Below are 15912 nucleotides of genomic sequence, written 5' to 3' on the forward strand. Positions count from 1 at the left end.
TTTTCTTTTTGCTTATGTGGTGCTGAGGAATCGAACCCAGGGCCTCAAGCATGCAAGGCAAACGCTCTACCACTGAGCCACCTTCCCAGCCCCTGTTTTTTTTTTTTTTAAGTCACCCAGTTTGTAGTAATATATCATTCAGGCCCTAAAAAAAAAAAAAAACAGTAAGCATGTGGAATTAGAGAACAATAAAAATATAAGGCTGGTATAATGACTCAAAATCCCAGTTACAGGAGAAGCACACAGCTGGGCATCAAGGCCACACATGCCACCCCCTGCAATGTAGGCCCAAGCATGAAGCAAGGAAGCTGGACTGGAAGCGAGGAGACTCAAGTGGCAGATGGCAGGACACAAGATGTACAGGGTGAGGATCCTGTAGTAGGTGTGGCCTGATCTGTAGGGGTGTGGCTCAAGTGGCAGAGCATCTTTCTAGCAAATGCATGACTGAGTTCAAACCCCAGTACCACCGAAAACAAAACATTCATTTCTCAGAAAAAAAAAACCCTAGCAGGGCCATATATAAGGCCTATATCCTGGCCCTGCTCTGCCTTGTAGGTGGATGTGGAAAGGGCGTGGGGTTGGGGCACACAAGGGAGGAGCTTTGTATCTTTTGCAGCTGTGTGAGGCTGGCCCACCTGCATTACTTCTGGGGACCTGGATGCCACGCCATTAGCACGCCACTTTCTTTTCAGAAAGAAACACACACACACAATGAAAGAGCTTAGAAAATTTATTCCTTTTGTTCTTTTCCTTTGAAATAATACAGGCAGGAGGGGGGACATGGTAAAAGTGAAGGGTAGTGGGAGCCAGGGGGTCCTCCAACCCCCCAGTACATCAGTCCTTCTTTCACTGTCCCTTAATGGGGAGTAGAGAGGGGTCCCCATGCTTTCCTAGGCTCAGCATCCAACTATAAAGTGAGAAGGAATGGGAGGAGGGGATAGGGGAGTTGGGGGTCGGGGTTGGTGGGAAAGGGGGCTTTACTCCTCTCTCTGGTAGAAAAATAGACCCCGGTTCTAGATGGATTTGTTTTTGCATAATTGGGAAGGGCATATTGTGTGGATTCATTCCTGGCTTATGAATCTTTCAAGCCTGACCATGGTGGGTTTGGGGGAGGTCCCTTTTGTGTGTCCCTGGTCTCAGGAACAGATGACTGAATCTCCAGAGGGACCTGGTTTAGAAAGCTGTCAAGGTTGGGGTGGGACAGCTTCCTGGGGGGAGAGCAGGTGTGGCCTGGGTGAGAGGTGGGGCAGGTAGCAGAAATCCTTCCCCCTGCCACTGGAGGATGACCCATGAACCAGACATGGGTGGGCCTCCTGGGTTGTCTAACGTGGGACCACCATCCCCCAGGCTGTAGAGAATAGGCTGCAGGGCAGGGCTGGTGCCTGGAATCTGGGGGTGGGGAGAACTGCTGCTGGGGTCTAGACTAGGGATCTGAGAATTAGTGGTGCAGGAGAGAAGGGGATTAAGGGCCTGGGATCCAGTGCTTGGGAGAACTAGGCTCTACCTTGTTTGCCCAGAAGTTTCAGTGGCCAGTGACTGGGGTGAAGGGATCTGGGATCCAGCAGCTGCAGTTACTGGGACCCACTTTACTGTACTGGTTGGCTTCTGTACTTGAAGAGCCAGAAGCCAGCAGGCTGGGTTTGGGAATCTGAGATCCAGTGTTGAGGAGCATAGGCTTGCACAGAGGGAATCCAGCAGGTGAAGTGGAAGGATCTGGGATCCAGTGTCCAGGTAAAGGAATACAGGAATCCAGTGGTAGGGGTGAGGGGATCTGGGATCCAGTGATGAGGTCCCAGGATCTAGGCATGGCATCATCAGGATCCAGCAGTTGAGGTTTCTCGACATCCAAAACCTAGTGGCTGAGCTTGGAGATGCAGGGCACAAGGCATGGCAAGCCTGGGGAATCTGCCATCCAGTACTGAACACAGGGCCCTAGATCTGGTGGCTCTGTGAGTGTGTGTGTGTGTGTCTGGGTGATGAGGTGGGGGGGTACATGCTCCTGTGGACGGGGTATTGGAATCCAGCCACTTAATTGTTGTGGACCCAGTGATTAAGACGTATGGGTTCAAGACCCAGTGGGTGGGCTACGGAAACAGGGACCCACCTTCAGGAATGCAGGACCTAGGGGTTTGAGGGACAAGGAATTAAGGTCTGGGGTGTGGACACGTTGGATCCTGGTGGTTCAGCTGAGGTGCGGGATCCAGCAGTTGGGTGGGGAATTTGAGATCTGGACTTGGGGTATTGGAATCCAGTGGCTGAAGTGGGGTGAGGGAGGCTGGGATCCATTGGTCGGGCCATTCATCTCCAGTGGGTGAGGGTGTCAGTGCAGGGGGTGCTACGGTTAAGGGTGTGGGATCTTGGGTAAGGTAGGCTCCGGGTCCCTCACCTGGATGCGACCCCCAGGGCCTGTTTCATGTTTTCGTAGACCACATAGGAGATGCTCACGGCTGGAATGACCTTCATGAAATTGGGGGCAATGCCCCGATAGAGCCCCAACACGCCCTCCTGGGACAGGATGTGACGAAGCAGGCCCATCATGGAGAGCTGCGGGGCCCCCTCCATGGAGGCTGGGAGAGGGGTGGGGAGGGGGCCCAGGTAAGGCTGAAGCTCCCTTTTTTACTTCTCCCTTCCCATCCCCCCAGAGCTGGGTCAGGTGGGCAGCAGGAGGGATGAAGGTTAGACTAACAGTAGGACTTAGTACACAGACTCTGGACTTTTCTGGGCTTTGGAATCGGCTGCCAATCTCAAGTCCTCAAATTCGGAGGATGAATACAAACAGAGCAAGGTATGTGCATGTATATGTGGTGGGCAAATGGTAGAAACATCCCCTTCCTGGAAGTCAATTCCTTCCTCTTCACAGCTAATTCCTGGCCATCTTTCCAACCTATTCCAAAGCTGGTCTTCAGTAGGTCCTCTGCAGCACTCTGGCTAAGGGAAGGTTCCTCCTTGTCTGTATTCAACCCTGAACCAATACTTAATTGTGCAATCCTTTATTCACCCTCTTTCTTTCTCTCAGAGGGCTGTGGACATCATGACCATCTTAGTCGGATAGCTCTTGGGGGAGGAGGGAAGGTGTTGGGAAGAATCATGAAATACAAATGCTAAAACTCCCAAAGAAGCCAGGTACTGGTGGCTCATACCTGTAATCCTAGCTAATCAGGAGGCTGAGATCTGAAAATAATGGTTCTAAGCCAGCCAGGACTCACAGGAAAGTCTGTGAGACTGTGGCTCATTAGCCTTGAGCATAAAAGTTCAGGGACAGTGTCTAAGTCCTGAGTTGGAGCTCCACGACCAAAAACAAACAAAAGATTCCTAAGGAAATTCGAACCCATGAAACAGAAAAACAAGCAAGCAAACAAAAACAAAACAAGCTGGGTGCCAACAGCTCCTGCCTGTAATCCTAGTTACTCAGGAGGCTGAGATCTGAGGATGGCAGTTCAAAACCAGCCAGGACAGGAAAGTCTGTGAGACTTTTATCTGCAAAGAACCACAAAATAATCTGGAAGTGGTGCTGTGGCTCAAGTGGTAAGAGTGCTAGCCCTGAGCCAAGGGAACTCAGGGACAGTGTCCAGGCCCTGAGTTCAAGCCCCAGGACTGGGTAAAACAAAAACAAAAACCAGTAACCAGCCTGGTCTTGAACTTCCTTATCCCCGTTCCCAGATTCTCCTTCCTGTTACATAACCCGCCAATGGCGGCCTCTGAGCGCGGCCTCTGCTGATCCGCTAGGCGGCTCCTCACACCTTGGGGGGACAGGCCTCGCCTCCCTCGACACGCAGGGGTACACTGAGGCCCGGCGATGGGCATCCGGGTCCCCCCCAGCCCCCGCCTCTCTACCCCACGGGGGCCGGGGAGGGCGGCGGCCCCGAGCGCCTCACCTTGGGCCTGCATGCGGGTCCGGACCAGCGCCAGGGGGTAACTGGCGATCTGGCCGCAGGTGCTGGAGACGGTGCCGCAGGCCAGGAGCACGAGGATCCCGGGGTTCGCGGATTCCCGGCTGTACTGCTGGAGCCACCGATTCTTCAGGGTCTGCGGTGGAGAAAGGGGTTAGGGGTGCCGGCGGGGCGGCGGGTAGCCGGCCGCGGGCCCTGAGGACTCCGAGGCACCGCGCCACTGCGCGCCGCCCGGGGAGACACCGCGGACGCGGTCTGCGCATGCCCACAACCCGGAGGCTCCGCGCAGCCTCGCTCTGCCCGGGGAAGACCTCACAGACGCTGTCTGCGCATGCCCATAACTCGGAGGCACCGGGCAGCGCGAGGGCAAGACCCCGCGGACGCTGCCTGCGCATGCCCAGAACCGCTGCGCAGGTAACCCGTTTCCACCCCCCGCCCCCCCACCCCACTCCCCGCAGCTCTGATTTCCACAGGTGGGATTAAGGAGCTCAAGGGGGAAGATTATTTTGGATTATCCCGGGTCAGTCCAATGTCAGCACAAGGAATTGGTTAAGACTAAGAAAGGGTCTGGGGTTGAAGCCCAGTGGAATATGCCTGGCATGTGCTAAGGGTCTGGGTTCCATCCCCACACTTTAAGAGGAAGAGAAGAGGACTGGGGGGAAGGGAGGAGAGAGGAAAGAGGAGAAATCAGGGGAGGGGAGGAGAGGAAGGAGGGAGAGAAAGGAAGAAGGGATGGAGAGAGGCAGGAAGAAAGGATACTTTGCTCCAGCCTCTGAAGAGAAAGGAAAGCGTTCAAGGCCTCTAGAAGCTGGAAAAGGTACTGAAACTTTGCCTCTAATCTGAAGATTCCTGCGAAGCCATCAAGAAGAAATACCTCAGCTACATGCTGGGGGCTCACGCCTGTCATCCTAGTTCTGAGGACCGTGGTTCAAAGTCAGCCTGGGCAGGAAAATCTCTGAGGCTCTTATTTCCAATTAACCACCAAAGTGGCCGAAGTGGAGCTGTGGCTCAAGTAGTAGAGTGCTAGCCTTGAGCAGAAAAGCTCAGGGACAGCGCCCAGCCCCTGAGTTCAAGCTCCAAGATGGGGAAGAAAGGAAAAAGAGAGAGAGAGAGAAAGAGAGAGAGAGAGAGAAATAAAAGGAAGGAAGGAAAGAAAAGAAAAATCCCGTCTCTTAACATCTGCATTTAATACAGGCTAGGGATGGATGTGAAGGATCCCTTCAAGCATGACTTCCATTTTGGACTGTGATCTTCCTAATTGTAAGGAAATAACATTTATGGTGCCTGAAGTCAATGTGTGATGGCTTATTTGCAGGCCACAGGAAACACACCTTTGGTGGCAGGTGCCTGTGGCAGCCACGGTGGAGGCCCAGATCCCTTACTGCCTCTCTTACAACCTCCTAGTGTCTAACTTCCAGTCACAAGCTCCACCAACCCCAGGTCCTTCCCTGTCTCAGGGCTAGTCAGGAACTGGAAGAAAGTACTGGAAAATCACTACTGCCCAGAAACTGACTCGAGTGTCAGCACCCCAGCCCTTTCACTCCTTTGACAGTGTGGGTTCAAGGGGGAGCTGGAGCTCTGCCTGCCAACAGGGGTGATTTGCTAACACACTTCTAAGTGTTTTGAATTGTGCAGCCTCAGAAGACATGTTGACATTACCACATCACCCAATATCTTCTGGGGAGGAATTTTTACAAGTAAGTTCTTCGTAGAGGTAATCAGCAGAAATAAGTAGTGTGGGCTATTATTCTAGTATGACAGGTGGGTATGGTAGCGCACACCTGTAATCCCAGCCAATGAGATACTTTCTCCAACAATGGAAGGACAGACACACAGAGACACATATGAAGGAGAAAACCAGATGACGCCAGAGACGGGAATGCTGCTGGGCAAGGTAGTGTACACCTGTAGTCCCAGTGACTTAGAAGGCTGAGATAGATCGCTGGAGCCCAGTGGATCTCAGGCAGCTTGGGACAATATAGCGAGACCTCAGGTTGAATACAAAAAAGGAGCAACAACAGGTCCAAGACCAGGCGAAGCCAGGAAGAGATGCAGGAGGGTTCTGGCTGGTTCCAGGGGTGTGTGGCTCTCCTAACAACTTGAAGTGGACTTTTGACTTCCTGGACTGTGCACTATTTCTGTTGTTTTAACCAGCTGCTTGCTTATTTGTACTGGATTACAACAGCCTGAGCGCTGACAGCCCGCAGCAACTGCAGGCCTTCACAGCCATGTCTACCAGGTTCCGCTGGAAAATTCCAAATAACTGTGACTCAGAGGACCCTACTTACCTAAAGCTAGAATCAAGGTGAGAATCATTCTGAGCCACTTAAGAACAGAAATTTGTACCTAAAGATTGTTACCTCTTTTTCTTCTTCTTTTTTTTTTTTTCTGGCAACACTGGAATTTGAACTCAGGATCTTACACTTGCTACACAGGTGGCTCTGCCATCCACCACGCCCCTTCCCTTAAACCATGCCCCACTACCCTTTAGTCAGACTTCCAGCCCTTTTTGGCTGTTGAGTTTCACACTTCCCTGTTAAAGCCAGTCTCAGACTGTAGTCCTATCTAGGCTTCCCAAGTATATATGGGGCTATAGAAACAAGCCACCCTACCTGGCTAGTTTTGTTGAGATCGGAATCTCTCTCTCTCTCTCTCTTTTTTTTTTTTTTGCCTAAAACCACAATCCTAACCATCTCTGCTTCCTGTGTGGTTGGGATCACTGGTGTGTGCCATTGTACCTCTATACCTGCTTTTTCTCCCCCCCCTTTTTTGGTCAGTCATGGGCTAGAACTCAGGGTCTGGGTGCTGTTCCTGAGCTCTTTTGCTCAAGACTAGAACTCTACCACTTTGAGCCACAGCTCCACTTCCAGTTTTCTGGTGGTTCACTGGCAATAAGAGTCTCACAGACTTTCCTCAGATCTCAGCCTCCTGAGTATGATTATAGGAATGAGCCACTGGCACCTGGCTTTCTTTTCATCGATCTCTTTCTATATATACATACAGCATCACTAGAGGTAGAACCTAGGGCCTTTCACATATGCTAGGTAATTGCTCTGGGGATGAGCCCCCTACCAAGGATGAAATCTGAAGATTACAGTTTGAAGCCAGCTGGGGCAGGAAGCTATTCAGAAAGAACCAGAAGTGGTGCTATAGTTCAAGTGATAGAACACTAGCCTGGAGCAAGAGAAGCTCAGGGACAGCACCCAGGCCCTGAGTTCCAGCCCCAGGACCCAGCACAAAAAGAACAAGGAAAAAAACTATAACTATTCCGGGCTAGGAATGTGGCTTAGTGGTAGAGTGCTTGCTTAGCATGCATGAGGCCCTGGGTTCAATTCCTCAGTACCACATACACAGAAAAAGCCAGAAGTGGTGCTGTGGCTCAAGTGGTAGAGCACTAGCCTTGAGCACAAGAAGCTCAGGGACAGTGCGCAGGCCCTGAGTTCAAGCCCCAGGACTGATCAAAAAAAAAAAAAAAGAAAAGGAAAACTATTCTGTTGAAAAGAGATATTGGATGGGGGATGGATTGATTGGCAATGTCGCTCAGAGGTGGAGGCTTGAGTAGTTTGTGCAAGGCCCGGGGGTTGATGCCCAGCACTGAAAATAAGAAAAATAAAAGTTAAACCCTTTTACTGCAAGCCTGTAAGGGACTAACAAATCTGACACCGCAGGACACGTGCACAGCTTCTCAAGCTTCTTAGATTACTAACTCCTGAATGTGTTAAATGGAGTTCTCTCTGCTCACACCCTCAAAGGTGTCTTCCTGTATTGAGAAATAGTCACATGCTTTCCATGAGGTCCTGGATAGCCCTTCACTTTATCATTTGTTCTAATGGGTCTCCTTGCTACAGGCTTCCCCTCCTCCGCCAGGCCAAATACCTCCTTACCCCTGGGCCTTTGCACACACTGTGTACCTACTGTTACCTGAAGCAGGTAACAGTAACAGGCTCCATCAACTCCCAGGAGTTCCTCCACCCCTTCCACCCACTGTGATCTGTCTTGTGTTTTTGTGTGTGTGCTTGTGTGTGCCATCAGCAGTGAGGCTTGAACTCAGGACCTGGACTCTGTCCCTTAGCTTTATCTGTTCAAGGCTGGTACTCTCCCACTTGAGCCCCCAGATCCATCTCTGGCTTTTTGGTGGTTAACTGGAGATCAGAGTCCCATAGACTTTTCCACTCATGATCCTCAGATCTCAGCTTCCTGAGCATCAGGGATTGCAGGCATCAGTCACTGGCACCCTGCTCAAGTGACCTGTTTCATGTGTTTCTTGGAACCTGTCAGGCTCAGCTGCAATTATCCTCTGCTGGTTGATGGCTGAGCTATGTGGGTTGGGTCTCAGCCTCTACGTGCAGCCATAGATGATAGTTCCAGGGCGTGCTTGCATGGCTGACTGAGCGAGTGGTGGTCATGGCTAGATGCTGGCCAGGGAGGGAGATGGATGGCAGGACAGAGAATCTGAGAGGAGGGGCAGCTGTTGATTCTGTAGTATGCAGCGCAGAATAGAAATAGAGGGAAAAAAGCCGGGGGCGGGTGGCTCAGGCCTGGAATCCTAGCTACTCCAGAGGCTGAGATCTGAGGATCACAGTTCAAAGCCAGCCCAGGCAGGAAAGTCTGAGAGACTCTTTTCTGCAACGAACCACCAGGAAACCGGAAGTGGCGCTGTGACTCAAGTGGTAGAGCGCTCGCCTTGAGCTGAAGAGCTCAGGGACAGCGCCCAGGCCCAGAGTTCAAGCCCCATGACTAACAAAAATAAAAATAGAAAGAAAAAGAAAATAACCAACACATAGAAAGTATCTAGAAGGAAGGTTGAGGCAGTAGGACACCTGCCAAATAAGCAGGAGGCCCTGAGTTCAAACCCAGGTAGCAGCAGTAGAAAAAAAGGACTGCGGTTCAAAGCCAGCTGGGGCAGGAAAATTGTGAGACTCTTGTTTTCAATTAGCCAGCAAAAATCCAGAAATTAGCTGTGGCTCAAGTGGCAGAGTACTAGCCTTAGAGCAATAAAGCTCAGGGACAGCACCCCGGGCCCTGAGTTCAAGCTCCAGGACTACCACAAAAAAAAGAAAGAAAGAAAAAAAGGTTCTTGCAATGGTAAGTAGCAGAGTGGGGATTGGAGGTTTTGGGGTTCCCCTGGATTCCAAGGCTCACCCCGTGATTATGTTTCTGCAGCTACATGAGGTCAAGTGGGTTGGGAGGGGAAGGAATGACTCTGGGGGGCCCCCAGGGGAGAGCGGGCGGGCAGGCTGCCCACAGACCTCGTACACGGCCAGGTCGATGCCCGCATAGGGGATGATGCCCAGCATGTTGGGCAGGTAGCCGCGGTAGAAAGCGCGAGGCCCTTCCTGCTCCAGGATCCGCCTGGCACAATCCAGCAGCCCCTTGTATTGTCCGGTCCTGCGTAGGGTCAGCCGTGTCTTCAGTACCTGGGGGGAAGCCGGTTACCCCTGGAAAAGCTGTCCCTAGAGTCATTCCCAGAAACAGCCACTCCTGGGAGCAGACATCTTGGGAAAAACAAGTTAATTTTTAAAATTTAATTCATTAAATGAATTTATTTTTGGCAGACACCTGTGGATCACACCTGTAATCTCAGCTAGTCAGGAGGCTGAGATCTGAGGATCATGGTTTGAAGCCAGCCGAGGCCGGAAAGTCTGTGAGAGTCTTATTTCCAATTAACCAGAAAAATGTCAAAAGTAGAGCTTTGGCTCAAGAGGTTGAGTGCTAGCTTTGAGTAAAAGTGTTCAAGATCAGCACCCAGGCCTCTAGTTCAAATCCCAGGACTGTCTCTCTCTCCCTCTCTCTCTCTCTCTCTCTCTCTCACACACACACACACACACCACCACCACCACCACCACCACCACCACCACTACCACCAAAGAGTTTAGCTGGACACCAGTGGCTCATGCTTATAATCCTAGCTACTCAGGAAGCTGATTGCTAGAGGATCACGAGTCAAAGTCAGCCCAGGAAGAAAAATCCATATGAGACCCTATCTTTGATTAACCAGTAAAAATATGAGCTGGAGGGGTGGTTTAGGTGGTAAAGCACCAGGTGACAAGCCAAGCTAGCTTGAAGTTCTGAGTTCAAACACTGGTACTGGAAAAAATAAAGTGGGTGAGATTCCTTTGCCTATGTGCATACCCCCTTATTGACTGGTATGTGGAATGTGATTAGTGGAGCACAAGCAGCTATGTTGAGTCATGAGACAGATGGGAGCCCAAAGCCACCACATCTGGCCTGTCATTCTTACCTCTAGGTTTCATTTATCTGAGTGTTTTGTTGCTTTCAGTATCCTAATGATCTTCTGTCTGAAACCTAACAATGTAGAAAGGCTAACCCTTCGGGACAAGCATCCATTCCTCTTTTTCTTTTCTTTTTTTTTTTTTGTCGGCTGTGGCTTGAACTCTAGGACTGGGCGCTGTCCTTGAGCTCTTCAGCTCAAGGTGAGCACTCTACCACTTGAGCCACAGCGCCACTTCTGGTTAATTGGAGATAAGAGTCTCACTGGCTTTCCTGCCCAAGCTGGCTTTGAACTGTGATTCTCAGATCTCAGCTTCCTGAATAGCTAGGATTACAGGCGAGAGTAACTAACACCCAGCCCCCTTTTTTGTTTGTCAGTTGTGGGGCTTGAACTCTGGACCTGGGCACTGTCCCTCAGCTCTTCAGCTCAAGGCTAGTGCTCTACCACTTGAGCCACAGGGTCACTTCCAGCTTTTTCTGCTTATGTGGTGCTGAGGAATCAAACCCAGGGCCTCATGCATGCAAGACAAACACTCTACCACTGAGCCACCTTCCCAGCCCCTTCATCTTCTTTTTTTCTTGGTCGGCCCTGGGGCTTGAACTCTGGGCCTAGGTGCTGTCCCAGCACTCTTCAGCTCAAGGCTACCACTCTACCACTGAGCCACAGCATCATTTCTGGCTTTCTGATGGTTAATCGGTGATAAGAGTCTCACAGATTTTCCTGCCTGGCTGGCTTTGAACTGTGATCCTCAGATCGCTGCCTCCCGAGTAGCTAGGGTGACAGGCGAGAGCCACTGATACCCAGCTACATCCTTTTCTTCAAAGAAGCCAATGCACCATGGCTGGCTGCCATGCGTGTGGCTGGACGTGAACTTGCCTGGCTTTCTGGCACTGAGGGCTCTGAGCCAGAGCATACACAGGTTTACCATGCCATGGTGAGAGATCCCAGCGGCTGCCACCGCACCGCACCCCACCCCACCCCAGCGGAACCTCCACCCTCAGGCTCCTCCTACTCACCTCCATGGGGTAAATAACGGTTTGAGCCGTGGCGCCAGCCAGGGAACCAGCCACAAAACGCTCCTGCACGTGGAGCGCCTCCTGCCGGCCGCGGATGGCCTGCTTGATCTGGGATGGGGGGAGAAGCAGGAGTGAGGGTCCCTGGGGTGGAGCAGCTCACCCTACTTCCTGTGGCCATGGTGTAGGGGAACAGACAGCCACGGGGGGGCATACATATGGACCCCCCCAAGCTGACCCCAGGTGTCATCCCTAGCCCCCCCCACCCCCATGCCAAATACACCCTACCTGACCTGCGGCCCCCTCACCTGTTCGTAAGCCATGAACTTGATGGCAGACTCAGGGGCGATCTTGAGCACGTTGATGCCGTTCCCCCGCCACAGCGACCAGAAGCCCCCCTCCTGTACCATGCTGCGGAGCCCGCCCAGGATGTTGAACCGGTTGTTCTTTGAGGCATGGACCTGAGTGGACAGACAAGGGGGAGGGGCTTGGAATGTCCTCCCAGGGCCTAGAGGACGGGGTAGGGAGAGCATCCCTCCTCCCAGACCCCCATACCTGCATGAAGACTTTGAGGCGATCCAAAGGCGCAGTGCCCGTCCGGGACACGGCACCGGCCACTGCACCGGCCACCAGCTGCTTCCACCAAGTGCCCGTCAGTTTCTCCTGCTCTGAGAATTCATCCGGCACCGTGAGGCACTCGCCAATGTCTAGGACCTGAGGACAGGGGCCACTGGTGTCACGCATGGAGGTCTCAAAGAGTGAGGGGTCCCCTCCAGACACCATCAGATCCCTGGCTATTCTCACTCAGGAACCCGGGACCTAGGGCAAAACTCCCTCCCCACATCCAGACTGTTCTGGGGCTTGAACTCAGAGCCCAGGTGCTGTGCCTGAGCTCCTGTGCTCAAGGTTGAGCCACAGCACCATTTCCAACTTTTTTTTTTCTTTCCCTGTCCTGGGCTGGCTTGGAACCATGATCTTCAGATCTCAGCCTCCTGAGTAGCTAGGATTACAGGCATGAGCCACTGTACCTGGCTCACTGACATTTCTATTCAGCCACAGCCCTTGAATCAGGGGGGACAGAGGTCACTGCAGAGCCAGGGGTTGAGGCTGGAAGGCCTAGAATTCCATCTGCTGAGCTCTTTCTTCCTGGCACCTCCAGTGCCCCCAAGAAGTCCCCCAAGCAAGTAAAAATGGGGCTCAGAGAGCAGAGATGCCCCACATGGTTCTCTAGGCTCTTGAACTCAAAGCTCAGAAAGAGAGGACGGCTTTACTTCCCTACTTGTTGGGAGACCTGGTCTCTTTGCAGCCCCAGAGAGGCCCCAGTAATCCCTTTCTAGGAAAGAAAACCCAGCTCCTGGGGCAGTGAGGGGCTGGGAGGTGGCTCAGCTCACCGTGGAATGTTTCCAGAAATACAGCACGTCTTCCACGTTTTCCAGCGAGTGCAGCAGGAAGTGATCCCGCCATTCCTGCCAGTCGATGGTCATCGTGCCATCGCGGTCCATGCTGGAGGCAGGTTGGGCATGGGTCAGGATCAGTGCCAGCAGGTGGGGCTTGAACTCAGGGCCTGGGCACCATCCTTGAACCTCTGTGCTTGAACCACAGCATTGCTTCCAATTTTTGAATGGTTCCTTGGTTTCACAGAGCCAGGTGCTGGTGGCTCACGCCTGTAATCCTAGCTACCCAGGAGGCTGAGATCTGAGGATCATGGTTCAAAGCCAGCCCGGGCAGGAGAGACCATGAGACTCCTATCTCCAATAAATCACCAGAAAACCAGAAGTGGCGCTGTAGCTCAAGTGGTAGAGCACTCGCCTTGAGCTGAAGAGCTGAGGGACAGTGCCCAGACCCAGAGTTCAGGCCCCACAACCGACCCCCCTCCCCCAAAAAAAGTCTCACAGAGACTTTTCTGCCCAGGCTGGTATTGAACCATGATCCTCAGCCTCCTGAGTTGCTGGGATTACAGCATCCGGCTGTGTGATACCACATTTCTACTACTGCTGGAATCAGGTCTCCTGGCTTGTCTATTGTCCTGGTATTAATTCTTCATATATCAGGAGCCCTATCTTGACCTTCATTATTTTTAAAAATTTATTGTTTTTGAGGTGATAGACAATGGGGTTACATTATGAACAGGTAGTGCGTACATTTCCTTTCATACAGTGTCATCTGTTCCCTCATTCTCTCCCAATCCCTCCCTCCCGTCTTTACCCACAAGTTGCATAGTTTGCTTTCATCCACGTCCAGTGCGCTCCATTGCTGCACTTTTCTACCCTTTTCCCTTGGATTCTGTGCCCTCCCTCCACCCTCCCACAGATGTACACATGAAATCAAATAAAAAGTAAAGAATACAAAGCATGACTTTCATTACAGAGGGGGAAACTGAGGCTCAGAGAGCTCAAGCCACTGGCCTCTGAAGCCTAACTTCTTATCTCTCCCCTCCCTGGAACTGGATCTGGGGCCCTGAAGATCCAGGTGGCTGAGGGCTCAGGCAGGGCTGAGTTATCTGTAATTTCAAGCCTCTCTCCACTCACCTGTGCAGAATCTTCTCCGCTTGCTCCAAAGTGATGGAAATACCCAGAGCCCGGAAACTCTGCTGGATCTCGGAGACATCGATGTGACCTAGAAAAGGGGGCCCCCGATGTGGGGGAAAGAATGTTGGGGGGAGGGAGTGGGACCCTGAGGGACCCCAAATTAGGATAGCTGGAAATGGGGACCTTCTAGCAAGACCAGAGGATCAAGAAACCCAGGGGTGGCTTTCCATCTGGGACTACAGGGAGGTCTGGGACTCGTTGGACTCAGAGAAGTGGCAATGGGCAGTGCTAAGGAGTCCTCTGTTCCCCTGACGGATGGATGGATGGATGGATGGATGGATTCAGAGGCTAATACAGGGGCCCCTATGCCACAGAGAAATAAGAGGCGATGTTTAGAACCCACAAGATGCTTTACCCAGGGAGGGGAGAGGGGACATAAAAGCAACATGTTGGGGGTCAGGGGGGACCCCTGAGAGTATTCCCAGGGGTCTCACTTCAGAAGTGAAGAAGGGGTGGGCCAGGCTGGCTGGGTGTAGAAACACCTAGTTGGGGGTGAGGAGAAGTCTCAAAATAGCCTGTGAGTCATCGGGAAGGAGAAGCCCTCCCCACCCCAGCCCTGCTGGTTCCGCCCCTACTAAGCCCCATCCTCTCCCCCCTCTCCCCTCCCCCCCCATCCCAGCCCACAGCCCGGCATTACCATCCTGGTTGCGGTCAAGACTGTGGAACATGAGCAGAAGGCGTTGCTCGCGCTCCTGCAGGTACTGAGTGAACTCCTCCAGATCAAGCCCCACATTTGGGTCACCGTCACCCTGGGGCGCGATGCCCTGGTGAGAGGGGAGAGGGACAGATCTGAAGGGGCCCAGAGTCCCCCCCCCCCATGGCTTCAAGGAAGGGGACAGCTCACTTCTCAGCAAGATGCTCAAGGCCATAGAACCAGGTGCATGGCAGGATCGTGGCCCAGTTTTCCTTACAAACTCCCCCCCCCTCCGCCCCCTGCCAAGTCAACTAACTGAAGGTCAAGGAGTTGAGAAACCATAACCTCTTTTTGTTAAGATTTCCTTATTTTGGTGCCAATACTGGGGCTTGAACTCAGGGCTGTCCCTTAGCTGTTTCATTCAAGGCTGGCCCTTAAACACTTGAGCCACAGCTCCACTATCAGCTTTTTGATGGTTAATTGGAGATAAGAGTCTTATAGATTTGGCTACCTGGGACAGCCTCAAACCTTGGTCCTCCTATCTCAGCCTCCTGAGTAGCTAGTAGATAAGTCTGAGCTACCAGGGCCCAGCTCTAACCTTGGTTTTGGTCTCCAAAGACTGACCCGTAAAAACCTATGCACAAGGAGGGCTCTCTTTAGAAATCACCCCAGCTCACCCAGCATAACAGCTCCAGGCCTCCACCTTACCCACCCAGGACCTAGGATTAAAGCCTGGGAGGAAGCTGTGGGCACCCGGGGGCTATGGGTGTGCGATCACCTGCAAGCTGGAGGAGGAAGGGCATGGTCTTGCCCGGATGGATCCATTTCCAGCCGACAGTGGCTGCGGGCAGGATTAAATCCCAGGCGGGGGCAGTGTGCCAGGTCCCGGGGAAAGGGCAGGCAGGACTGGAAGCAGAGGTCGGGGGCAGAGGGGAGGGCAGGGGCGCCCCTGGAGGGTGGGCAGGGTGTGTCCGCAGGAGGTGGGATGGCAGCCCGGGGGGGGGGGTGGTCCGGTCCGGACGAGGGCGTGTCGGGGCAGGGTCTGGCTCTGTCCCCTGGCCGATGTCTGTGGGGGTGGGAGGGGGGGTGCGGGGTGCCGGGGTGCTGGCTGGCAGCGGGTTGCAGGCCCGTGGGGCGCCCCCTCCCCCCACCCCGGCAGCCGTGTCTTGTGATGGAATCATGCCAGGCAGGGGACGAGGGAGGGAGAACAGACAGACAGGGGTCCTGTGGTCCAGCCAGCCACAGGTGGTCCCCGGACATTCCCGCCTCCCCCCCCCCAACCCCCGACTCAGGGGCTCCGAATGCCTGGCCGGGCGCGCGGGGGGGGGGGAGGGGGCGGTGTGTGTCGTGCGCAAAAAGCGGGGTGTCCTGGTGTGTGTGTGGGGGTACCTGTTGGGCGCCGCGGTCTGGATCGCCCCCGCCCAGCCTGGCCAGTCCCCGGCGCAACTCGTGCACGTCCACGCGGCCATCCTTGTTGCTGTCTAGCTCCTCGAACAGGCGACCCCAGCGCTGCCGCCGCTCCGCGTCGCCGGGGCCCCCCCGCATGGCGCCGGCC

The 15912-nt window shown here is 53.3% G+C and overlaps 1 protein-coding gene across 1 annotated transcript; it reads right to left on the reverse strand.

Annotated features, from left to right (window-relative positions):
* Positions 1 to 731: 731 nt before the first annotated feature.
* Positions 732 to 15906, reverse strand: Slc25a23 (solute carrier family 25 (mitochondrial carrier; phosphate carrier), member 23). Its single transcript, XM_013022897.1, has 11 exons — positions 15747 to 15906; positions 14361 to 14487; positions 13664 to 13751; positions 12527 to 12638; positions 11691 to 11849; positions 11444 to 11596; positions 11139 to 11246; positions 9140 to 9307; positions 3876 to 4026; positions 2387 to 2567; positions 732 to 1864 (listed from the first exon to the last, which is right to left on the reverse strand). Exons 1-11 carry the CDS (start codon positions 15900 to 15902, stop codon positions 1501 to 1503), a joined length of 1767 nt encoding a protein of 588 aa, XP_012878351.1. The 5' UTR covers positions 15903 to 15906; the 3' UTR covers positions 732 to 1500.
* Between the last annotated feature and the right edge of the window lie 6 nt (positions 15907 to 15912).

The sequence above is a fragment of the Dipodomys ordii genome, unplaced genomic scaffold, assembly GCF_000151885.1.
Source record: "Dipodomys ordii isolate 6190 unplaced genomic scaffold, Dord_2.0 Scaffold64, whole genome shotgun sequence".
In the NCBI taxonomy this organism is placed as follows: Eukaryota; Metazoa; Chordata; class Mammalia; order Rodentia; family Heteromyidae; genus Dipodomys; species Dipodomys ordii.